General features: G+C 35.5%; 1 protein-coding gene across 1 annotated transcript in view; it reads right to left on the bottom strand.

Annotated features, from left to right (window-relative positions):
- The window catches only part of BANK1 (B cell scaffold protein with ankyrin repeats 1), a 283522-nt gene that overhangs the window by 177751 nt on the left and 77939 nt on the right, over positions 1-27832 (bottom strand). Inside the window, exons 5-7 of the mRNA XM_040625306.1 lie at positions 25516-25654; positions 16950-17089; positions 1214-1319 (exon numbers count right to left, since the gene is read on the bottom strand). Coding sequence (XP_040481240.1) covers positions 1214-1319; positions 16950-17089; positions 25516-25654 — 385 coding nt within the window. The remainder of the gene's footprint in view (positions 1-1213; positions 1320-16949; positions 17090-25515; positions 25655-27832) is intronic.

Below are 27832 nucleotides of genomic sequence, written 5' to 3' on the forward strand. Positions count from 1 at the left end.
AGCCCATTATTAACCTTTCCACATAAAGTAAACTCATAATGTAAACATCTTACAGGTTTTTGCACATCCAGGTAAATCACAATTGGCTGTGACTTTAGACTCCTACTCTTTTCTTCCTGCTTCACTGAGGCTTGCCAGCCTAGGATAAAACTGTTTCAAATGGCATAGAAACTCTACAGAAAAAGCCACTGCTAAGTAGTCCTACAGTATACCTATAGTCGACCTCTCATATTCGTTAGCTTCATGCCTGTCTTACTCACCATTATGTCTCTATCACACTGTTTGGCACATGGTGGGCGTATAAGTGAATTATAAACAGTGTGTCAACAAACTATGTAGGAACAGACAATTTTGAAAATAGACTGCTGAGCTCATGATAAAATTTAGAAGTATGATTTTTCTTGTAGTAGCTCCTCTATAATGTTTCTTGGTATGTATATATATATATATTTCTTTTTATGACACAAGAAACACAGTCATTGTAGAAAACACAGATTAAGTAAAATGAAAAAAAAAGATGTAATACCTGAAATTGCATAGCTATTGTTAACAGCTGCATGTCTGTCCAGACTATATATATATATATATATATATGTCTGTCCAGACTATATATATATATATACACACACACAAATTATATATATACATTTATATATATAAACAATATATACTGTTCTACATATATAATATGTATATACATATATACTATTAAAGCCATGTACTGTTTTAAGCAGAAGATCACACTCTCTACTGGTATGTACCTTGCTTTATTCAATTAAGTATATATCAAAGCATCACTCCAGCCAGCAAATCAATTCATAATAAAATTTGTTTATGATGGTTGCATTAAAGGATGTGCCAAAATATATTTAATCAATTACCTAGGTTTGGAAGATTAAGTTATTTCTACTTTCGGTAATTATAAATAATACTATGATGAACAATCTCCATTATCGATTGTCTAAAAGTTTCCTTAGAATAAAAATCAAGAAGCGGGTTTGCTGAGTTTAAAAGTAAGGCACACTTTTAGGGCTTATGATAAAACAATTTACCAAATGGACCTTTAGAAATTTGTTACAAATGTGCTCTCTTGCCAGGGGATGAGAATTGTCTAAAACATTTAATCAGCAATGCAGCCAGCTATGTTCTTGGGTATAATATTTATTAAGTAGTTACACAGTGTGAATAACTGATACAGTTGGAAAATACTCACGTTCTTTTTGAGGGTCGATTTCAGGTTGGAATGATGGAAACTCATAATATGGTATCTCATGTTTGAATACGGATGTAAGAATATCATCAAGTTCGTCAGTGTCTTTCTGTTTTCAAATGAAAAGGAAATATTTCTTAATTCATTTATTTACATAAAAACTTATCCTAGTGCAACACAATAAAAATTATTAGCGGGAGTAAATATTGGCCAATTTTTCTAGTAAGACTGGCACCTCTTTCAAAAAGTACAAAACATTTGGGGCTTGACAAAAACTCAGTTATTTTTAGAAAGATTTTATTTACTCATTAGAGACAGAGAGAGCACAAGGAGGAGGGAGAAGCAGACTCCCTGCTGAGAAGGGGGGGGCTCCATCCCAGGACCCCGGGGTCATGACCTGAGCTGAAGGCAGACCCTTAACCGACTGGGCCACCCAGGTGCCCCTAAAAAGCAGTTATTAAAACAACAGAAAAATAGATGAAACAAATAAAAGCTTTTGTGTCTGGATGAATAACTTTATTTAAATATTTATTAATTTTACCAAAGCATTACCGCAGATCAATGATAACACTAGAATTTGTTTCAAAAATAAATTCTGTTAAAATACATGTTACATTTTAATAAATGACGTAATAAAATGGTGAGTCTGGTTCTTCAACTTAAAGATCAGAAATGGTATAGTTTTAAATAGATTATTTCATTTCTGTGTTAAAGTGAGGGAGAATATGCATCTTGGTCTCCCCCTGCCCCCACCTATAGAATAACTATATGTCTACTCTATTTTTCTAAACTGCGCATTTTCGGATGAGCCATGTAGAATCACACTACCGGTGACAAACCTATTACAGACCCACCATTCTTTTAAAATTGTATTTTGTAAGCTATGACTGACCAAATGGACTTGCAGCATAGATAACTGTATCAGAGGAGGGGGGCCAATCAACAAAGCCATTGAGTAGAGAGAGGTTTGTGGAACAAAATTTCCTAATTAAGATTTTTGTATGATTTCCAAATAAAATTAGACCTACTACCAATACATAGTCACAGAAATTAAACGACTAGATTGAAAAAAAAAGACATTTATCTTACTCCATTTCTTTCAATAAATCTGCATGCCTTAAATAATAAAGTGGTTTGGGCTTCTCTGGATTTTTGAAAGTCCTCCTTAAAAGTGGGGAGAGAGGATGAAAGTCTTCTCAACTTATAGCTATAGAATGTTAAAACCAACATTGGTCTTCTTAATGCTATGGCTACAGACTATGTGAAGCCATTAACTCTGGAAAAAAATTTTTTTTTTAAGGGAGGAGAGATTTTACAATAAACTCTGCCTTCAAGAAATTCATGGTCTGGTGACTAACATAACATAATAAAAATTATTATTAAAAAATTCATATGGGCAATGAACTGAGTTCTAGGTACTGTGACAGGAAATCTTCATGGGTCAAGTGCAGACAAAAGGGAGGTAGCTCAATTCCACACAGGACGAAATGGTCAGAAAAGGCTTTATAGGAGAGATGAGCTAAATTGAGATTGCCACACATATAAAGAGCATTCTGGACTAAAGCAACAAATTGCATACAGTCATGGAGGTATCATAAAGCATGATCTGGTTAAGGATTTTAGGAATTTCCATAAAACTGCAGAAGAATGAGAGAGAAGGACGTGGGCATTTCAAAAAGTGTTTTGTATATATAATAATAAGTTTGTAATTCATCCTGTGAGCAACAAGGAGTTGTTTAAGTCGTATAATAATTAACATGGAAACGTTTATTATGTGGATTAAATTAGGCTTATTTATATTACTGGCATTATATTTAAACTTTCTGTATACTAATGCTCAAAAAGAATATGTCTTTAGCTATACAAACTAGTGAAAGGGACCATGAAAATATTAAAATCATAACATTAGTTTATACATTTTCTTTAAAAATTGTGCCATTGGCCACGAGTGCTCTGCATAGGCTATTATCTAGTTAATGATATTTCTGTATGAGGAGATAAACTTGGTATTTCTTCCCCAAAGTATACAAGATTTAATACGGACAGACTGGTGCGTCATTGAGTCACCACACTCACGTATAAGTTAGGTCACTCAAAAGAGCAAGAGTTCCCAGTAGGAATCAGAGAAGCACCATGTCTTCCCCTGAGGCACTGTGACGCTTTAATGTGAGAAATGCTACCGCTTATACCACTGAATTTTAAAAATGCAGTAGCAGTGGTTTTAAAATCAGAAGAAGGAAAAAACCTTTTCCATGTAGACAATTATTTAATTAGGAAAGAATATAGATACCTTTTAATATTCCAGCCTACCATAACTAGTTGAATCATGTCTTTTCCATTTCACAATTATATTATTAGTATTATTCCTACAAAAAAAATGGTATAGGACACAAAACAAATGTGGAAAATCACAGAAATGGCTATTAAAAAAATTCCAAAAGGATTTCTCCCTAGAAGATATCCTAACTAGAAAAATCTGATATGAGAAATTATGCTTATTATTAAATTTCAAGGACACAAACAGGCATCCTTTCTAAACAGTGATGTTGAAATTTGAAAATGCCATAAATTTTCCTCTTCTTAAAATAAATTGTGCAGCCTAAAACATACTTAATAAGATTGATACAATGGTTGTTCAAATAAAGAAATTAAAATACAGTAGTCTAACATTCATTCAGCAACACTTGCAACCATCCTAAGATTTTAGTTCTTAAGGAGCAACTTGATGTGAAAATTAGAGTAGAATTATGTTGACACTAGTATTTGGTTATAAGAAAAATTATGTATGTATAAATAATATAAACATATATACATATGCATTTTTGCTTTGCTCTATACATATCAAGAATATTAGAAAAAGAATTCAAAAATGACTAAGCTATGAAATAGACAGATATTACAAAATAATAACAACCTTGTATATATATACAAATAAATATATGACTCTTTCCAGAATTCTTTCAGTGTCATGTGAGGAAATGTGGGATTGATTAATGTACTTTTAAAAAAATTATTCACATACACATTTATAAATCACAACTCTATCTGAATTTGAAGATATATATATATATATATCCTAAAAAACAACTTTATTATAATAAGTATTTCTTCCTAAAAGAGAAAAATATATAAAATATCTGGGTTTTTTTTTAAAGATTTTATTTATTTATTTGACAGAGACAGGCAGCCAGTGAGAGAGGGAACACAGCAGGGGGAGTGGGAGAGGAAGAAGCAAGCTCCCAGCAGAAGAGCCCGATGTGGGGCTCGATCACAGAACGCTGGGATCTCGCCCTGAGCCAAAGGCAGACGCTCAACGACTGTGCCACCCAGGCGCCCCTAAAATATCTGTTTTAAAAGATATTTAGAATTATGGAATTCTACTTCTGAGAAGATGAAGTAGTTGTACTTTGTCTTTTTCTTCTACTTAAATACAACTTAAGTGTCTACATTTCAATAGAAAATCAATTGTCACACCAAGAACCAGGAAGATCTTTAACGGACTAAAAAAAGACAATCAATAAATGTCAATACCAAAAGGGCAAAGATTTTAGAACTATCTGAAAAAGATATTTAAACAGCCATGATAGAAATGTTTCAACAAGCAAATACAATAATTCTTGAAATAAATTTTTTTAAAAAGCTTCAGCAAGGAAATACAAAGTTTCAGCAAAGAAACAGAAGGTATAAAAAAGAATCAATTGGGATTTTTAGAGCTGAAAATCGCAATAATGAAAATAAAACCTCCTGTGGATGGGCTCAACAGCATAATGCAAGGGGCAAAGGAAAGAATCAGTGAACTTGGAGATAGAACAATGAAAGATACTCAATCTCAACAACAGAGGCAAAGAAGACTGAAAAAAACAAAAACAAAAACAGTGTCAGGGACCTGTAAGATTATAACAAAAGATTTAACATTCATGTGATCGGAATCCGAGGAGGAGAGGAGAAAGAGGGTGGGGATGAAAAAGTACACAAAGAAATAATGGCTGATGGGGCGCCTGGGTGGCACAGCGGTTAAGCGTCTGCCTTCGGCTCAGGGCGTGATCCTGGCACTCCAGGATCGAGCCCCACATCAGGCTCCTCCGCTGGGAGCCTGCTTCTTCCTCTCCCACTCCCCCTGCTGGGTTCCCTCTCTCGCTGGCTGTCTCTCTCTCTGTCAAAAAAATAAATGAAATCTTAAAAAAAAAAAAAAAAAGAAAGAATGACTGATAACTTCCTGAATGTAGCAAGAGATGAACCTACAGATTTAAGAAACTGAGCAAACCATAAACAGGATAAAGTCACAGAACTCCATCCCAAGAAACATCGTAGTTATACTTCTGAACATTAAAGACAAAGAAAAAAATTTGGATGAGAAACAAAACCTTACCCTATAGGATAAAAACAATGAGAAACACAGTAGTAGTAGTAGTAGTAGTAGCAGTAGTAGAAAGAAGCGGCACACTATTTGTCAAAAATTAAAAGAGACCTATTAACCAAGAATCTTATGCCCAGCACAGGCATCCTTTGGGAATGAAGTGGAAATCATAACATTCTCCAATGAAGGAAAAGAGGAGCTCTGTTGCCAGCAGATGTACCCTACAATAGTGGATAAAGGAAGTTCTTTAAACAGTAAGAATATGATTAAAGAAAGAATCTTGGAACATAGAAGAAGAAAGAAAGAACACAGTAAGTAAAAAATATAGGTAAATACAACGGGCTCCCACTTCAAGAACCTAAAAAAGAAAAAAAAATAGAACAAGCTCAAAGCAAGCAGAAAGAAGAAAATTATAAATATTATGCAGAAATCAATGAAATAGAAAACATAAAATAGAAAAAAGTCAATGTAACAAAGAGATAATTCTTTTAAAAGATTAGTAAAACCGACAAACCTCTAGCAAGATTGAAGAAAAAAGAAAGAGGATACAAACGACAAATGTCATGGATGTAAGATGAGCTATCACGATAGACCCTGCAGCTATCAAAAAGATAATAAGGAAGTACAATGAACAAGTCCACACACGTAAATTTGACAAGTTAGATGAAATGGACCATTTCCTTGAAAAACACAAACCAAACACAAAAACCATACACATAATCTCTATTATTTCTTACAAATACATATGCATCTATAATTTCTAATAATTACAAGTTTAAATAAATACAATCAAACCAGGGGAAAAAATGAACCAGAAAAATAAATAAAAACAAACCAGGAAATATGCATTACACAAAGCTGAATTCCTTGAGAGGAGTATCTATTTACATAGCAGCACCACTTTAAAGTCTGATGTGCCCCTTTCTTAAAAAAGGGGACTCAACACTGCTTGGGCATGATTGCATTGAGAGACTATCCTAAATAGGATTTTAGAACAGTATCATATAATAGAAGCAATGAGGAGATACTTCAGATGTTTGGACTGGTACGAAAGGCCACATGTTGCAGGTGTAATACAAGTCTATACAGTAGACTCAAAAAGTTGAGGTAGTAATTATAACTAAATGTTGGGCATCTAAAATATGCTAGGCTTTACATAATTTGTCTCTAATTTTTGTAACATTCCTGCATGGCAGATTTTTTAAAATGCCTTTTTTTAATAGATGCAATAACTATGGTACAAAAAACTTAGTAACACCCAAAACTGCAGAGCTAGTAAGCGCAACATCAAGGATTTTAACTTATGCCTTTACATTCTAAACACACTGTACTTAATACTACATTCTAGCCATGCAGAAAAGAATAAAATCTGACACTGTTTTTGAGTAAAGACTAAATTATGGTCCCTTAGTTTCGTGATGGACACTGCAGTTTCAAATATCATATGTTTAGCCAGAAAGTGGAAGGGAAGGGGCATATACGGAAGAGAGATGGTAAAGAACACTACTGTCAACCACTTCTGTTCTTTTTTTAACCACAACCTAAAAGCTCCAAAGATGTCCCCTTCTGTCTCATTGTCTAAAACTGTCTCACATGACAATCTCTAGCAGCATGGGCGGTTAAAAATGTGAGAATCTGGCCTGTTCAGCTTCACAGCTGAGGCAGGCAAAGAAGAAGGGTTTTAAGCATTGATGATGGGTGAAGAAACCTGTAAGATTGGTCACAGAATAATATTAAAGTAATGTTACAGAGAAAGACAGTAACAGTAAAGTACCTTGATTAGCAAGAGAAAAACCTTGAGTGAAATAACCATAGGAGGGTTGTAAGAGGGTTGTAAAATGTTATAGGAGACAAAGCCCATTAAATGGTTCCATTTTACTCAACCTTTGGTATCTAAAAGGAAAGTCAATGGTTGAACCGAAAACATGTTCTTTTTATTAAACTGTTATGCTTGTTTAACTAGTAAAAAAAAGAAGGTCACTTGTCTGTTCTATTGTTCATAATGTATGCTGTGAAAGTGAGCCAAAATAGCCATTTAAAGGGGAATTTGAGAGCTTACATAACATATCTTAAACAAAATTTCCTTCTGCAGCTTGTAAAGAAAATGGCAGGTAAAGGAACAAAGCAAATACTTGCCGGGGTTATGCAAAGCCTTTTTTTTTTTCTTAAAATTTATGAGCATTTAACTTTAAGCAGTTAAAGGAATAATCTAAATAAGTGAATAGGGTACAATAAAGGAGATATTTTTCTTTGTCAAATTAATTTTTCTAAGTTTTGAGTGAGTCAGTTCTTGGAATTTCAACCTGTATCTGACCACAAATGCAAAAGTAAATACGAAAATATAAAACAATGCAGCTTAAAATTTCTTCAAATATGTTATATTTATTATTGGTTCAGTATTCACACAGTTGTGGCATCTTCTTACATAACATGAAAATGATATTATAATGAGAAAAAATGTTTTGAGATCTGAGAAACCTGTGTTGAAATTCCTGCTCCAGGACTCATTAGCTATGGACCTTAACAATACTTAACTGACAAAATTATTTAAGAGTTTTTAAATGAGTAAATGTGTAAAATCTCCAGTACATATTAATTCCCTTTTCTCTAAATACTATAATGTGAGCTCTCATAACTACCCACGAAATGTCATCAGTGGGCTTTAGAACGGCACAGCAGTCTCTAATGAGGAGACTGCTCCCCAAACTGGCTTTTGCAGCAACTGAAGAAAATAGTTCATTTTTTCTTTCTAAACTTTTAAATTCAATGGCACATATCTTGTAAATCAATTAGAATATAGGTTTTTCTACTGCAGTACTGAGACCCAAAATGCCAGTGGCTTAAACAAGATGGAAGCCTATTTCTCTTTAACATGAAATTAGGCAGTCTAGGGCTCTAAGGGATCCAGGCTCTTTTTGGTTCACTGCTGTACTTCCTCTTCATGGTCCTAGATGGTTCATACATCACTCCCTTGTCACTGCGACCAGTCAGAAAAAAGTCAGTGAAGGACAGAATCTACCCTTTTTCTAAGGACATGATCAGAGATGTGCACATATCACTTCTACGGACATGCTGCCGGCCATTGGTTAGTTAGTTAGATGGCTGTGCCCAGCTCCAAGGGAGTCAGGAAGTGCAGTATTTACCTGGGCAAGCATGTGCCCAGATAAAAGTTATATTATCATATAAGAAAGGAAAAAGAAATCCTGGGGAACAAATAGAAGCTTCTGCCAGCTCCATCATAAACTTCACAATTTAGGTAAAAGGCAATCTAATAAAGTTAAAAAAATACTTTCCTAGAAGTTGATTGAAGCTTGATTATGCTGAATTTTTCAATATGAACCCTGTTTACATAATGTCAAAAAGTCTCAAAGCTTTAATTTGACCAAACCTGAACAGACTCATGAATAGACAAATTTAATGATATTAATGATGAATCAAACAAAAGACCGAGGTTTTCTTAATACAGGCGTTAGAAAGAGCAGTCATAAGAACCATGATTCCTCTCACCCTCACCTGCCTTTAGCAATCATTTGGTAACAACTTACTGTTAAATATGTAATAAGATAAATTTTAAAACAAAAATTGCACTAACATATCCAGAGAAATGTCTTTCAACAAGACTTCTCTAAACGATGCCATGATTTCCTAAATTTTTGTAATTATTTTTTGAGTTAGTTGAGGTACTAGTTCCCAAGGTAGACTGTTAGAATTGGTTGCATTGTTCTATACTCACTTGGTTTTTCCTTTGTCTTGCCCTTCTTTGCCCTGCTCTTTCTCCTTCAGTCAGAAATAGCACTCCTTCAGTCAACAGTCCAATAACCTGAGCTCTGAAAAAGGGTTGTGCCTGTATTACGGGGAAGCTGGTGGCTGTTGGAATAAGGGGCTCTGACAGCTGGGTCACTTGGGGTTGGGTAGGTAACTTAATGTATAAAATACTTTCACCCTCTCATTCTTTCACCCAAGAAAATAGGTTTTCAGCAGCTGTGTGTCTGTCAGTGTACTTGGCTCTGGAGATGAAAGAGGGAACCAAATAGACAGTATCTCTACCCTAAATGACCTTGGAGTCTAATGAGAGGCAGATATTAATTTGACAAATATTACACTCATGGATGTCGAATTAGAATGTGATCAGTGCTACAAAGAGATACATGGGGAGATGTACAAGGTCAAGGGAGGCTTCACTGAGGAAGAGAAGCTGGAATTAAAATTTGGAGGATAAATTAGAATTAATTAGGGGAAATCAGTGAGGGGAAAGGAGATTGGGAAAGTGTTTCAGTTAGAAAGAGGAGCATAAATAAAGGTCCTGTGGTAGGAGATTAGGAACTAAAAGTCCAGGAACCGGAAGCTGGCTAGTGTGTCTGGAACACACACACACACAGAGAGAGAAATGGGAGTGAGATTAAGCCAGAGAGAAAGCGGACAGTGCCTACAGGGCCACATTGTTCATGTTAAAGATTTTCTTTTTTTAATCCACACAATATTTGGAATCTACTGAAGGGTTTGAGTGGGAGCATCGCCTGCTGAGATCTTTCTTCATAAAAGAAACCCTCAGACTATGGACTTGAGATAAGTAGGTCAGGTGCAAGAACACATGGTGGGGGACCAGTTAGGAGCCCACATAGTTTAGGCAGGAGGAAAAGCAGAGGACTGAGGTGTTAGAAATGGAGGGATGTGGAGAGGAGTGACCAATAGTTAGTAAATAAAACTGATATGGCTTAGTGATGGATTGAATTTGTCAGGTGAGACAACAGAAGGTATTAAGGAGACTCTTATGTTTCTGGTATTTAAATTGGATAGACGATGATGCCTATCCCGAGGCAGAAAGACTGAGCCTTAAAGGAAAAGGACAATTAGATTGTATCTTCTAAGTTAATGAGCTAATCCGCAAGGGAATATTCATCAAGAAAGGAAGAGAGTCTAAGAATCAAACCACTGAAACTGAAACTTTATTTTCTAGATCACAGAAAGAAGAGATTACAAAGGATATTGAGAAGGAAAGGCTAAAGAAGTAGAAGGAAAACCAGAAAGATATGGCTTCATGAAAGCAAAGGAGAAAAAAAAAATCAAGAAAGTGAGTTTGATCAATGGGGTCAGTTGCTGCTGAAAGTCCTAATTGAACAAGAAAATATCCACTGGATTAGTTGTGTGGGACTTGAGCAAAGCTGACGTACTATATTATTTGTATGCTGCTACTTAAGGTAATAAGGTTGACGGCTAAACGGCTGCCAGGGTGGCGGGGAGGCAGGATTCTTAGAAGTCGAATTTTCCTTGTTAAAGATTTCTTTTACCTCATTTCCTGTGTCTTGGTGCTGTTTACTGTAGAAGCATAGTTCATGAATGCTAAACACAACTTAGAGTTCCCAGATTACATATTTAGTTTATTTCTTTATCTTATTGTTGATACTATATTATTAGTAAAGAGGCCCACAGAATGCATAATGACTTTTTAAAAATGCCAACGAACACATTTTTGCCACAAGGATTTTTCAGTCTTCTAATATCCAAAGGGTTATTGATGATTTGGGATTCATTCCAGGGGCAAATTCTCTAATTTTCTCTAATTGTCTTGTTATGAATAATAGCTATGGAGGAACATTGTTAACTATATTTGACTTGTTCTTTGTTTTCTGGATTGTTTAAAGACACTATTTATGGTTGAAGAAGATCCGAAGCCTTTAAAGAGCTAGAGAGTAAAAACAGAAGGCTGCACTTGAATGAGGTCGCTTACAGGCAGCACTCACACAGACACACAGACATCCTCTGCAAAGGGCAGTCAAAGCCACCCCAGTGACAAGAGGAGAGGGGAATGTAAAAAGCAAAAGAGATAATTTGGGAGAAATAAAAAATGGAGGGAGTATTTATATCCATTGAGTAAGCAGAAACTATAAAGTGGCATTAATAAGATATATTCTAAACAACAGTTAAACATAGGCTAAAATGAATGGGGCCAATATGGATTGAGATGGCTTAGAAAATAGAGAATTAATGGGAACTAAATGTGTGGTTGTGTTCATGGCTAAGTAACTGCACTCAGAAATATTTATTTTTCTCCCCTACAACAGCTGCTATATCTGCTGTTAAAGTTAACCAATTTATTCGTTTTTTCCTAAATAAGTGGATGAAGGTACTAAGTGGTATGCTCCTGTTTGACTCAATGATTGGTAACTGAGCTGAGGATTGTTGTTTGTCTGAACTACCCAAATAAGGCATCCTTAACCATTGCTGAATCGTTATCACAGATGGAGACATGGCACAAAAATGTCACTTATTTTATCAGTAAAATGCAAGCGTCAATAGATCTGCCTTACTCTAACTGATCTATTCTAATTAGGGGCATAAAAATATGAAAAATGAATCCAGAAATAAACGCCCAAATTGCCCTTTACATTTTCTTTCCCTACTCATTGCAAATATTTCATCAGAAATAGGAAACACATAATAAAAGTGGTGAAAGATACACGAAATTCACATCACTTCCTTCTCTGCAGGGAGAATTGGGAAGAAGTGCTAATACAAGTGAAATAAAGGGTGCATGGAGAACCCACATACTTGCAAGCCCATCCTCTTTGGTGAGCGTGGTCGTAATTCCCAATTGAAGTATTTTTTTTCCTTGGCATAAAATTGTGGAATATTTGAGTCAGAAGTGACCTCAGACATCATGTATTCTAGCTTCCTCTGCTGTACACATGAGGAAACTCCTTTCACACTAAGGAGAATGAACACTCCTGAAGTGATTGCTGATTCAGTTAAAGAAGCTAACTCCTGCTCCTGCCCCATCCAGAACGAATTCTCCTTGCTATGCTGTCACTTTCCAGGAAAGAGAAAGAAAAGATAATATGTAGCCTTTTGGAAGAGAGAGAAGATTGTAAGCTTTTTTTGAGTAGCAAACATTTCCTTAGTATTTAAAAGAAACGCAAGACTGGAATCTGGAACCGTATAGCTGTTAAAAGTCAGTAATGAGGTAAGGTTCATTACTGAGGTAGAACATGAAATGTCTATAGCACAAATTCTTCACTTTTCTGGTATCCAGGCCTCTGAGCATTCTTCATTTTCATAAATATCAGGTTCATTTATTCAATTTGAGAAATAAATAATTGTGTATTTTAAGAGGACAGTTTTCATTCTCCTTTTTATCATTTATATACCTATACTATAGTTCTCCACTTATGTTTTCAATTAGCATTAGAGGACAAAGCAAGCACTTGTGTTTTCCCATTTTTGTCTCATGGTGTCTCATGTGTCAGGAGCTAATTGTGTGTAAGTAACCGGGTATGCAAAGATGAAAAACACAATGCCCATGCCTTAAAGAAGGGGGAGGGAATGAAGAGCAGAATGTGTTCTAAGAGTGAACAGTCCTGGAGGGCTAAAACATAGGACTCATGGAGAGAATTAAGAAAACAAAGAGGGTATGCTGTGGTAAGAGCCGATGTTGGGAAAGATTTGTGGCTGTGCAGCCTGATGTGCCATTCAGAGGAGTTTGGACCTTCGCCAAGGAGTTGCCAAAGTCTGTAGCGAGGGAGCGTCTTAGATATCATTGGCATTATGGTGAAGTATAGTTTAGAGACTACATGCATTTGCACCCCTTATCAACAGGAGCTGATGAAAAGAAGGATGGTGTCCACCAGTCTTTCCAAGGAGACAATGACCTAAAAAAATTACTGAAAGGCCTTGGGATGAATCTCCTGGAGAACTCCTTAAGGGAGACACCTGCTAACATTTGAATTTAACCTTGTGAAAAAACTAACCTTTAAGAGAACTATTCACAACTGCGAAGTTCCTCATGATACGAGAGTTCCCTATGCCTGTATCGTCCCTCATCCCAACTGTACTTGGCTTCATACAGTATTAAATATTAGCAAGCAGCAAACCAAAGATTGAATCATATATATAATTTAATAAAAACTGTAAATGAAGTGTACCCTAACATGAAGATGAAAATAAGATTTCAGTGAGTATAAAGCAAACCATGCAAAATGATTGATACATGAAGCACAAAGATATCATTGTACCAACAAGAAATACAACAAACAAGAATTATTTGGTACCACTTCAAAAACCTTTTAACGAATAGGATGCTAATGCTTTGATCAATAATTGTTATGTTCTCTTAGCATTTTGACCTAATTTAGTTTCTTATAGTGTATCTAGTTGTTCCTATACAAAGTTAACTTCATGGTTGTCCCCAGATGCTTTTGTAAATAGGATGAAAATCTCAAAGGTTTTAATTATCTCAGTTAAATGGGAGTTACTAGTATTTCTAACACTAGCACTTGAATTCTAATTATCTTCCCAAGTTGGGCTCTGGATTTTTTTTCATTTTTTCATTCAGTTGCTCTTAAATTTGTTGTTTTAGGTAATGCTCTGGAAACTGTACCTTTATGAGGCTACATGCTGGGATTTAATATCTACCCAAAAAAGATGAAATGATTTAGGAAGCAGTTAGATAATTAAGCTGATTTAGGTAAACTATTTAAAACCTAATGGACATCATTAAAAATAAACTAAGAAAATCAAATATCTCACCATTTCTTTTCTCAAATGCACAGAATGGTCATTTTGCTCTATGCCCAACGGCTTTTAAATGATAATATAAAGTCTCTTATTACAAGTTCTAAGATTACAGAAAAATAAACCCCCCAGATTTCTCATTAGTATTCCTTTCCTCAAATTCACAGAATGTTCACATTATTATATGCCCAATAGCTTTTAAATGATTATAGGAAGTATCTTACTACCAATTTTTAAGATTACTTAAATCACATCGGCCATTAAAATTTACAGGAAAACTCAGGATGCCTCTTACACTATGCCATTTCAGTGAAGTAGATCAGACACTGAAAAAATTGAAATCTGCTGGTGTATTTTCTTACAAATATATGGTAACTACAGTGAATAAAATTACAATGCAGGTTGTTCTTTGAATAGAGATGTTCAGTGAACTATTTGCAAAATATCCAAATTTCCCAATTAAGTGACAGAGTAGCAAGCACATGAAAGAAACAATTACTGTAATGTTCTATGCTGGCACGGAAAAGCAAAGCTTTTTGCACATTTTTAAAAATATAATCTAATTAGGAACAAAGCCAAATGTCAAAAGGGAAATCCAAATGCCTTCAAGGGGAAGCACAGTATGGGCTGGGCCACCTCCTTTGAGGCCAAACCACCCTAAAACACACCAAGGAAATGCTCCCACAGTTCCTTCTTTTTCATCAGGGGTAGAGTCTGCCTTTCACTTTCTCTGTGAATTCATAGTAGGGATAACTCATGTGGTTCAAATGCCAGTGGATTGGAGAACCCCATGTCTGATGGAGACTGACTGAATTGTAGCCTTTTCACTCCTTCAGGCCTGTGATAGTACAGCTCAGTCTGGTCCGAGATCTCAGTCTCAGAATTTGTTTGATCTAATTTCAAGACACGACTAGGTCCCCTGACGACAGTAGCAAAACTTGTAAGCCTATTTTAAGTTGTATAGATTAAACTAAATCTCTTAATGTCTCTTCTTACCATGCTGTGGTCTGCTGTCACCAAGTTAGAATAATTCTGCCTCTCAGTACTCACTCAGGTTCAAAGTGATTCTCTCCTGATAGGAAAAGCCTGAATCAAGCTTGGACGGTCCAGCATCCTTCCTTTTGCTAGGCTACCAGGGATAGGTGAAGACTCCTCTTCCCCTATTCTAAGATGTAATCAGAGCCCTTTCTCACTCTCATTTCTGACACCGAGGGTGAAAAGGTAATAGTATTTTCTAGTTATCTGAAAACAATGCAAAATAGTTTTTATTTACTCAAAGCTATAGAAGAAACCATGAGCTGGCATGATAAAGCACTCTGAAAAATTTTCCAAGAGTCATACATTATATTTAATCTTCTTGCACACAAAACGTTTTTCCCTCCCCAAAGGCAAAATCCACACAAAAATGTATTGTGTGTGTGTGTGGGGGGGGGCTTCTTTACCTCTATGCTGACTGAATACTGATAGTGCAATATATTGCTTTTATTAATTTTTTTGCAATAAATGGAACTTTTAAAGTGGAAGATAAGGTAGACTTGTCACAATAAAATGAAACAGTCTGTATTTCAAGCTAACTTTTTTGTTTTTGCTTTGCAAATACAATATAGACATTTTATCAAACGTCCTCAAACTCACCAGTTTGACAAATGGTATTTTATTCCCTGAACCTTCTCTAAGACATTTTTACCTTTACCATTGTTCTAATAGAAAAATGTGTCACACAGAATAAATAACAAAGCCTCCAGTTTCGAACTAGTTTAAACAGATAAGGCTTCATGACAACCTGTCAGCCACACTACCATTGATGATTTCGTTAAAAAGTGTTTTGTGGTAAATTTGAAGATTTCATTGTTCAGCTACCTCTTTTTCACTTTTACTTCCTTTTACCCTCCCCGTCCACTGCCAAAAACCCAAGGCAATTAAGTAAGAGTATAATCTAATTATCAAGTAGCTATAAAAAGAAATGCCATTTCTTTCACTCTAAAAATGTGATGGAATAAGCACATATAGGATAAACGTTCCACATTAAACAAGCTTTCTCTCTTTTGAAAGTGGGTCAGGTAACAAAAAAACAAAATAAAATGCAGAAATTAAACCAACAGTGTAAGTTGAATCAAAATGCAATTGTTGCCTTCTGTATCCATGAGGGCACTGGCAGCGTGTATGTTTACCTGTCAACGTCTCAAACAAGGGCCTTTTGAGAAGCCTGGAAAACCCTCACCAAGTCGTCCTTGCTGAGTAATGCTTTGTCACATTGGACAAAGAACCTGGAGCTTGAAAAGGCCTCTTTACACACTTCCCTGAAAATCTGAGCAGTTCTGGAATTCCTAATAAACACGATCGATTTAAAGCAATAACTTTCACTATCAGGTAACAGTAATAAATGAAACTTCTAAGAAAAACACTCCAAGCTTGGAAATCTCCACATGAAAATAACAATTTCTAGATTAATGCCTTAGGCTCCCTTTTTTGGTAGTATTCTTGGTTTGTCTGACTCCTGAACCTCAAAGCATCAGGTGATCTGACTTTTCTTTTGCACGGTCCAGATCTGGATAAAGAGGATACTTGTTTCTTAAGAGTTCAGCCTAATCCTTCTGTCTTTCTTTATCTGCTCTGTGACAGCTTTAAAAGGAGCCCATCACAAAAGTGATTTTGTAATAGAAAACCTGTCTCCCAGTGACATTTTCTGGAATGACTTGAGTTAAGCAAACTAATTCATCTGCATCTCCGCACCACAGAGATCCATTTCCTCCCTCCCTATTGATCCGTAATTCATTCTTATTCAACCAACATTCTTTATACCAAAGCCTGCATTCTATTATCCAGCATTGGCTCTTTGGGTTATTAATCAACTTCATGGAAAGATCCACTTACCTGGCACACACCATCTCCTGGACGTGCTGCTCCCAGTAGGTTTTCCACAGCCTTTGCTGTTGTACAGTATTTCATCTCTGTTGTGGCTTTAATGACTCCATTGCAGTAGACACGGACATTGAGAGAGCCAGCAGGAAAATCTTATAAAACGCAAAGAGTTAGGAGCTGGGTGTACAATGCATGTATCCTATTATCATATCTTTTAGAGAATATGAAGGAATATTTAAGAATTCATAACAATTTTACTGACTTCTAGCACTAAATGTTTTCTTTTTATCCTTAGTAACCAAAGAATATAATGTACAATTTTAGACTTAATTAAATAAAACCTTGCAAGATCGGAACATGCTAAAATTATGGTAAAAACAAAGCTCTAAATCTTTTCTCCCTACTACTAAACCTTTTTTTTTTTGGTGTGATCTATAATTATCTTTACATAATACTTTAGAATTCAGAATGATACAATCATTCATTTAAAGTTGTGTATCTATGAATAATCTTAAGAAAATTCTCATTAATTATAGGCAAGTTTCTCAAAATTGTATTTGGAAAGAGAAAGAGTAGAATCAATTGAAATTACCAAACTTTTATGCAATTAATTACAGTGAAAAAACCCTTGGGAAGGCAAGGTTTAATACCTGCTATTTAAGTACTATTTATGCTATACATTTATCAAAACCCTTTTTGTGAACATGTTGTTCAAAGTGACTGATATGTCTTGTGAATTCTGCATTAACGTACCAAAAGAGTTAGAGTTTCCTAAGAATGTCGGGTTCACTATGAAAGAATAAAAATAAACAACCATTTCACTAAGAAAGTTACTTTGTTTTATTGTAACAAAAGTAAACAAAATTAAGCCTTGAAATTCATTTGCTTTAAAAAATCTGACTCTCTGTCATGAAGACATTGCCCAAATTCTCCTGGAAAATTGTCACCAGACATCTGGGAGTTAGCATATAAGCCATTTGGTACGAGACCAAAAAAGCCTGTTCTAACCTTAGGCACCTGACGAAGCTTTGAATATTTAAAAGTTTCTAAGTTTCAAGCATTAATTTTACTTTATCTCCTGAAGAGATTAAAGGACCTCTTATAATTTTGTTCAGAGAGATTTAAAGCCAACAAAAGCAATCTTAAGCTTAAGTAGATCAAGAAGCTGTAATTTTCTCTTTCCATATTGCTTGACTAGACACCTAACCTGTTTTATAAAGAAAATACATGTATAAAAGTTCTCTCCTCCCAAAGTAAGTCTATCCAGTAGATAATGTAAGAGAAAATGCAACAAAAACACATCTCATCAGCTGAAGCTTCCCACATATGGTAAAGAGAGTTCTGGAGTTACTGTAGTCAAAGTAAATCAATTTTGTTAGATTTCAGAAGGACAATTTTGAAAGAAGATACTGATTTTGTTTATCAGAAAAGAGAAGAGAGTTTGCAATGGGGTGTTCATCTTCTGAAAGAAAGTCAGGTGATGAATCATGAGAGATACATGATGAGAAGGTTTGCTTGGTAGTTCTTTGATATAGGATACTTAAAATATTCTAATTCTTTAGAATCTAACATGAAAGCAAATGAACTGATTTATTCTTGATAACTTGTACCATTAGATCTATTGGTAATGATGTTGATTTCAGAATAATCTTCCCAAGAGATGTCCTTTGAAGTACTGTCTTTGCTGTATACATTTTCTTATCTATTGAATGTCAGCTATTAAATCAAGACCTTGGAGGATTCCTTATGGATTCATCTGGCTGGGAGGCCCTCCTTAAATATGTGTTATTGCATTGGACTTTTTATAAACAGCACCTTGTTCCACCTGAGCATTATTTTATTTTGAGTGTGGTCATTATGATATCCACATTTTATAGCTCTTTAATAAAAATAAAAGCCAATTAATTTAAGGACTCAGAAGAGAGGGAAAGTGAATTCTGCTATTTACTATCTGAAGTCGGGAAGTAACATTTAACACTGGAAGTACACACAAATATAAATCAAGATCACCAAACCAAGCAAGGGTATTGGATTCAGCTATGGAGAGGAAGAAAGGCTTACAGTGGAAGAAGATGGAACTTCTTGCCACCATCAAACACAGATACACCAGAGAGCAAACTTATAGAGAAGCAACAGTAAAAAAAGAATTCTACTCAAATTTCACATCTCAAGTCCAGGCTATTCAAGAGTCTTTGTCAACCTACATTGTCTCTGGGATTTAAGTGGTCTGTCCTTCCATACGAGGGACAAACTGAAACAGTTTACAGAAAACATAATCTCAAGTGTTTTTGAATAGTCAGAACCATCTTCACTAATTCCTTAAAAATACATATTTCACAAATTCAGCAACTTTAGAGTTGTTTGCTTTCTGTATTTCATTGTCTGCGAAGCTGTGTTCCTTTATGAACCAATTTTAGCCCTTTATCACATGGTAAACCGTACATGAACCCACCTAATGTTTCCACGGGAACTGAAGTCAATATGGTTTTCCTTTGATTAGAACATTATTATTAAATAAATACTGGTGGCTTCAAAACCTTGGTCATGCCTAAAAATTGTTATCAGTTTAATACATATTAAAACTGCCCTCTTCAATTATGATATTTAGAAAAATTTCTTACCAATTGTTGTTATTTTTCTATGCAGGTTAAGCATAATATTTGCTACATACTAAAGTATTTTTTCATGCTCTTTTAATGAAATACGAAATTATAATTTACATTATCCAGAACAGTTTCTTAATTAACAAAGAGATTCTATATCTTTGTGGATATTTTTATATTCCTTTCAACTTTTAATTGGTTGTCCCCCTGCTGTGTATTTTTCTGGCTGAGCTACACATACCAGAGGAATACCCTTTTCCTTCTGAGTAAACATTAGTTGATATTTCTAGTTTAAAGTCTTCACATATATTTTTATAACTTTTGGCATAAGCTGAGACTACTGCAAGTTTCTGAGTAACTTCAAATTCCTTTAGCATAAAACAGTTCCTATCGGTGACAAACCTGTGGATACCATTAGAAAGGTGTGTTTTTAGAAAATGAAGTAATTATAAGTGTATGAATTTATTAAGCTGAGAGGAAAAAGAAGACAGAATTAGAGGATATATTCTTAAATAAAAAAGATCAGGTTAAGCTATGGAAGTGTGTGAGAAGGGAAAGATACCATTTAGAAAAAGAGCATCTTAATATTTCTTCACTGGTTGGCATAATTGTACTTGAACATAATTTTGTTTTTTTCTGACTTGTTACCAAATTAGAAAAAAACATACATTTAAAAGTACATTAATATGGCAAAAAGTTGGGTTGGGTGGTGAAAAATCAGAGCTCTGAACACTGTAAGTAATCTCAGAGTATGTGACATGCCTCAATGTTGAGAGTATTATCACACACACACACACACACACACACACACGATTGCAAACTTAAAATGACTAAGAGAAGCTATCCAAAGAAAAGAAGGAATAAGGATATAATAGTTGGTTTTATTTTTGATTGATTGATTGATTTTATTAGTTGGTTTTAAGAGGTACCATTTTCTAAAAGAGAATGCTAGTTGCCTATCCCAAAGTTTATTCTCTTCCTTTTAGAAACAGAAGCCTGAATTTTAAATTAATTTTTTTTTTTTTTGCTGGGCACATTATACACTTATCCTTATAAGAAGACAAAGAGACACCAGAAGTGCCATGCACTGAGAAAAGGCCATATGAACATCTATAAGCCAAGGAAAGAGATCTTGCCAGAAACCAACTTTTTGCCCCTTGATTTTAGGTTTCCAGCCTCCAGAAATGTGAGGAAAATAAATTTCTGTCGTTTAAGCCACCCCTTCTGTGGAATTTTGTTATGGCAGCCCAAAAGACTAATAGACAAGGTAATATCACTGAATATGAAGTAGAGAGGAGATGCATAGAATTGACTTTTGCAATCCAATATGAGATGGTGCTAGAACACCACTGATTTATCAGGTTGCTCAAAATTTGGGAGTAATAGTAAGGGTCTTAGAAGCCATCCTGCTCCATGATGATTATGGCTACACCCTAGGGACTATGGAATGGTGACTAGAAATAAGTCTGCTCTGGGACAATAGTGCGAAGCTGCCATACCAGCCCTCAATACCAGCCAGATTTAGTACGTGAAGCTCTGAGTATCACACAAGAGAATATTTACAGAGAGAAAACCACATTTTGAGTAACACGGTTGATTAAATCATGAGCCAGATGATCAGAAATCATATCATATGAGCAATTTTTCTACACCAGAAAGAGACTGGAAAGATGGAAGCCATCTTTAAAACTTGATGCATCCACAATGGGGAAGTATCCCTGGTATGTTTCCACTTTAGTTTTATACCCCTTCATCTTAACTTGGTATTCATAGAAGTACAGAAAAAAAATTTTTAGAGACTTAAATCTCTATAGATTCTTTTTTTTAATTTAAAGATTTTATTTATCTATTTGGCACAGAGAAAGAGAGAGCACACAAGCAGGGGGAGCAGCAGAGGAAGAGGGAGACGCAGGCTCTCCACTGAGCAGGGAGTAGGGAGCCCGATGTGGGGCTCGATCCCAGGACCCTGTGATCTTGACCTGAGCTGAAGGTAGACACCTAACTGACTGAGCCATCCAGGTGCCCCTGTATAGACTCTTACCAGATAGTTATGGAATACTAATTGAGATCTTTCCTGCCCCTGGAAATCACCAATGAGTTCAGGGATTATATGTGAGATAACATAGAATTAGGAGCTCTCTGGAACGTGATTAGTCAAGGATGAAGGGGGATGAACAAATTTGGTGACTTTCATATCAAGAGATATAAACAGAGACTGGGAAAAGAGAGGGTGCAATACAAGGAGTACAGTACTTAGAGAGAAAGATGATTCCCCTGAATTTTTAATTGGTTTATTGTACCCTATCCAGAAGCTGAGGGTGAGGTATTCCAGAAAAGCCACTCCTTACGTTTAAAAGGAGTTGCTAGAGTGAGAGATGAACACTTTATTCCTCAGCGGGATGTTGGTTTAAGTGTTGTCTTGTATCTTATCTCCCATATCTCCAAATGTCTGTAAGTATTTGAAATGTAATTAGAGAAGCTGTTTTATCAACAAGGAAGTTGTGGCACGATTGGGACTTGTCTAAAGTTACCCAGTAAGTGGCTCAAAACAGAATAAAAACAGCTCTTTTGGCCACTAGTTAATTGTTTCCTTGGCTACACTAAAGATTCTGGACAAATCACTAGCATTTAAAGAGCATGCTGGACACTCTCTTATTCCATAATTGGTGTAGGAAAAAGGAACTCTGTTGTACTGTGCTGTTCAGTGCCGTTCAATGGAACTTTCCAAGAAGATGGATATGTTCTAATGAAGCACTTGCAATGGTTAGTACAACTGAGGGAATTAATTTTAAATTTCATTTAATTATAATAAAGTTTAAATAACTAGGGGTAGCTCGTGGCCACCATATTGGTCAGTGTAGCTACAAAGCATAGTTCTCCACCTATGGTTTGTGACTCACTAACACATCATGATCACAGTTTAGTTGGTTTTGACTAGCACCGAAAAGAAATAGAATCTTTATCTCTCTATTTATATTACCCATATGTTCTTGCATGTTCACTTTTCCATTACAGTCCATAACACATTAATCATAGTTATTTAGAATTCCTTGTATGATAATTCCAACATCTGTGTCACATTTAAGTCTGGCCTGATATTTTCTTTTTTTCTTTAGACTGTGATTTTTCTTACTTTTTGGTGTGTCTTCTAATTTCTTGTTGAAAACCAGACATGTTGGGTCAGGTATAAGAACTGAAGTAGGCAGGCATGTAGTGAGAGAATTTATAGTAATCTGGCTGAGAGGTGGGCCATATTTCATGTCTGCGATAGCTGCAGGTGCCAGAGGCTTCAAATTCCCCTTTGACCTTGTGCTTCCCTAACTATTCCTCCTCAGAAAGAGTCTGCATCTTGCAATATTTCAGCTGTAACCTTCTGCCATTATACTGAGACCCTTTTGTGGTGGTGGTCAGGTTGGGGCAGGGGGAAGTATTCTAATCTTGTGATTAAATCTTGATCCTTAAGTGGGCTGGTGTCTCTAGGCTGTCACCTTCATAAGTGTTTCTTCTGTGGCATAGCTTTCTTCCCCCACCCTAAGTGAGACAGAAAAGCTGGGGGGGGGGATAGATGCCCTTCCCCAGCTCCGATAAGTGGGGAGTATTTCGCCATGATTATTCTTCCTCTAAGCCGGCAGAGCCTTTAGAAGATCTTCCTCAGATCTTCACTAGGGCTTCTGGAGGTGAATCCCACAAAATTATGGATGCTTTCAGGAGTTTCTTACTCTTGAGCTAGTCCACGCTCCACCCCCAGCAATTCATCAAAATTACCATTTAAGTGTGCCTACCACGGTATGGCTCCAGTGACTTTGGGTCCAGCCAAGCAGATCTTAGATATCACTCTCTTGATTTACTTTCCTCTCAAGATTTTGGGATGATTGTTTGCCCTGCAAACTTAGTTCTCTAAGGAGTTCAAGAAAAGTCATTGATTTTCAGTTTGTTTAGCTTTTTCTTGTTGTAGGGAGTGACAACTTCCAGGTTCTTCACATATCAAGGTTAAAACTATTACTCCAATGATTACTTTTTTTTTAAAGATTTTATTTATTTATTCGACAGAGATAGAGACAGCCAGCGAGAGAGGGAACACAAGCAGGGGGAGTGGGAGAGGAAGAAGCAGGCTCATAGCGGAGGAGCCTGATGTGGGGCTCGATCCCATAACGCCAGGATCATGCCCTGAGCTGAGGCAGACGCTTAGCCGCTGTGCCACCCAGGCGCCCCTCAATGATTACTTTTTAACCTTTTGCTTTAATTATATATTTCTGAGTATGTACTGAGTTATGATGTAAAATGTAGTTCTTGCTAGGGTTAAAAAAATGTTAAGAAACAGTAGCATGAGGCAGAAAAAATAAGACTCTGGGGCCTTTTCTGCTGAGACACGACCCATCCATTTTCCCACAGGCATTCATAGAACCACCCTATATTTTGCTACATTTGGTAAGAAAATTTCTCATTAATTTCCAGAACATACTAACTGAAAATAAGAGTTGGAGAGGTTAAATAGTATAACTGGTAAATAGTGGTTTATTTGTTTTTTACTACAAATTTGCTGTTCAACCACATAGACAGTATATGGTCTGGCATATCTTGAAAGGTATAGAGTTTTCGTTTTCTGCTTTTCTGAAAAACATTTGAAGTTTGACATAATTTGTTCTTGGTATTGCTCTTAGCTACTAGGTGAACTGCACATATAATCTTAATGTGAATAATTTTATTTGACACTTTGATTTGCTATTTGGGAAATATTATCTAAGTACTTCTCAATTTGCAATATTGATTTTTCTGTAGCAATTTTAGTATAACTAGATTTAGTTTAAACTCAAAAACTAATTAGTTAGAAATTAATGTTCATTAAATCATTTTAAAATGTGGCATAAGGAAGTACAGGGCTTTGAAAGAGAAAGAAAAGAGACAAAGTTCTTTCTCATCTCACTTCTGCATATCTTTGTCCATGACAGAGACCAGTGTCTGAAATGTTTATAAATGCTTGGTGTACAGTCCTTCCTTTTCTATAATTCAACTCTGATCTAACCTGTGCAAGGAAATGCATAGAAGAGATGCATGCTTTTCATAACACAATAGAAATGCTTGTAAATGTTCTATAAATGGGCTTCATAATAGCTACATTCCAAAAGAAAAAAGAGTTCAGGATGAATTTGACATAATATTTAATTTTAAACATTTTTATTACATTTCTAGATTCATGATAAGATTGTGTACTTTTTATTGTAAAAAATTTTATAAATCTCACATTTGTGAAGTTTTATAAGGTAATTGTATTCTTTGATTGTTAAATTATATTACACATTCAGAAACCAAGTAGTTCTACATTTATATCAAAACATTCAGAATTTAACATAGTAGACTTTAATTTTATTACAACTATTGTGGCAGGTGTGGTTATTTCATCTGGAATTTTAAATCTGATAAAATTTTTCATGCTGTAAGCAAAGATGGATAATAAAATGGTTAACCTCATAACTTAAATAAGGAAAAGAGGGAAGATGGTATATAGAAATGGTACCATGATGATAAATAGTGAAAAAGAATTATGCTTTCCAAAAGCATCCAAAAATATATTCACGGGCATGGCAAAAAAAAAAAAAAAAAAAGGAAAGAAAAAGTTCATGAACAAAAGTCCGAATGTTCATTAATCCTATTACAATAAAGCAAATAGTTTTAGTTGTATATTTAATAGCTGATGTATATTAAAGTGCCCTCTGCAGACATATTTAAAACGATATGATATTGTGGGCAGTCATTTCACCACATGGTACACAGGCTAATTTCTCATAATTTACACATTCATACTTTTGGGAATCCAGATTACTAATACCCACCTTGGGTATGTGAAAGCTACACACAGGAAGCACCTGCAGAACAATATTAGTTTCTATAAGGAAGTGAAACCATTGATCATAAATTTATTGAAAGAAACTCAGGATGATGTTTTATATTTATTAATGCATAAAAAAGTTTCTTACCTAACGCCTTCATACACCAGACTGTCTTATTCCAACGGGTTGGCTGTGTCCTAACACATTTACTATTTGATGTAAATTCAACCTCCACAGTATCACCAATGACTTCATCTCTCAAAATAATAAATATTTCACCAGGATTCTATAAGATAAAATATATTACCCAATTAGGGCCTTGAAAAAGTTTACATTAACCTAAAAACACATTATATTTATTAATGACAAAGTTTACACATGATGATTATATCTTCCACCATGTCCATATTTTCAACCATATTTAGAAATAAAATATGTAAATGTGATTCTTACCACATTTAACTTTATCAACTTGGTATCTGTTGAATACTAATTTTTTTTGCTCCAAACCCATCTTTTGCAACTGAAAAAAACAGTGAGGACATAGTGGCTCCCTTTTCCTCTTGACTCTTCCCTGTTTGTGAGGCTCCCTATCTCAGGGTCATGAGCATGGTTTCACAGACCTCCAGGGAGCTGTAATTTGCAACCAAATCCTTTTTTTTCCCCAAATCCTTTTCCTTCACCTTTCTAGAACTTGGTACATTTATCTATAAATGAGAGGACTGAATAAGTTTGGCTTTAAGATCTCTTAGTATTTTAAATATGAGTTTTAATGTCCAGTGTTTTAAATGCCCAATAGTTTTAAATCTTACCTAATAGAGATTCTCTGGTTACTCTTTTTTTTTCTTTTTTTTTTTAAAGATTTTATTTATTTATTTGACAGAGAGAGAGACAGCCAGCGAGAGAGGGAACACAAGCAGGGGGAGTGGGAGAGGAAGAAGCAGGCTCATAGCAGAGGAGCCTGATGTGGGACTCGATCCCATAACGCCGGGATCACGCCCTGAGCCGAAGGCAGATGCTTAACCGCTGTGCCACCCAGGTGCCCCCTCTGGTTACTCTTTATTTGTGATGAGTATCTATGAAGGTTACTGAGTCGACTAAAGGTTATAAATCTAAAAGTTCCAAGATATTATGAGGTCAAAAAGCGAAATCTATTTACATAAAGCAAAAAGGGTTATTGAAAACTCTTTTGGAAAAAAAATTCAGAAAAAATAATTAGGGATAAAAAGATTGACATTAATACAGAGAAGAAGAAGGAGTAAATATTTGTTGAGCATCTATTTTATACTAGGAATAACATTAAGCACTTTTAATATAAAGATATTTCTTTTAATCCTAACCAAAACATACACAGGCTGAAACCAAAATGGAGGGCTATTAGTTTTCTCTTTTAAGAACAGGGTAGCTAATATAGAAAGTTACATTCTGAAGTTTAACCAGAGCTATCTAAATCAAAATCTGTACTCTACATTGTGCTGTTTAACCCTTCAAAATGACCAAAATGAAATAGCATTTTTATATTTATCTCAGATATCACCTTCCAAATGCTTTCCTCAAAGTCAAACTAAATTTCAGTCCCTCACAAAATAAATAGAAACCTCATTTATATATTCTTATAAAACTGTGTTTACCCAAAAGTCATTAATTTCAAAGTTCTCTTATTTAAAAGTTATCTCCCTGAGCATAAATCACCTACAGATAAAACATATCTTTAATGCTCTGTACCAAAGAGTTTCTATGAATATGGTGATGTCACAGAATTGGTTCAGCTGACACACTTTTACTTCAGGAATTTTTCCACCAGAGTCTGGTGCTCCCAAGTATTTGTCTGCAGGACATTTTAAACTAAATTTCTCCTCATCAATTACATTGCAAATGGAGCAAAGATGCCAGTATTCCAGCTAATACACATTCCCACGTGTTAAGAATGCCTCCCTGTTTCCTTCCCTATGCCTCACCAAGGCACTGGTCCATGTCACCCCTGAGGTCAGGAATGTGAGCCCCTCCTGTTCCTCACATCTGCCACCTCCTCTTCGCAGGACCTCATGTCTAGCTCAGCTTTTTAGTTCCTTTGTTGCCCACATCTGTCACCTTACTCCAAATCTTTAATGACTTCCTATTGACTTTGGCCCAGAATCCCAAGATCCTCTGTGTCAAAGTTCTTCAGAGCTCTCTTTCATAGGTGCACCATGTCTTGTTTAAGTTTGACCTCTCCCCTCCCAAAGTTAGTAAGCTTAAGCAACCTCTCTCAGTGTTTTATTCACCAGCTAACTCATTCTCATTCATGAGTGTTCACACAGGATGCTTCCTATGCATCAGATTCCCTCCTTAATAGAGGGCAGGACTCCACCTTTCAACCACTTCCAAAGAACAGTTTTAAACAAAAGACAAGCACACTGACCACCCCAAATGAGGCACTGACATCTTCATTTGTACCCAAAGCCAGCTTCATGGGTATATGACC

The sequence above is a fragment of the Ursus maritimus genome, unplaced genomic scaffold, assembly GCF_017311325.1.
Source record: "Ursus maritimus isolate PB19 unplaced genomic scaffold, ASM1731132v1 scaffold_8, whole genome shotgun sequence".
Classification (NCBI taxonomy): domain Eukaryota; kingdom Metazoa; phylum Chordata; class Mammalia; order Carnivora; family Ursidae; genus Ursus; species Ursus maritimus.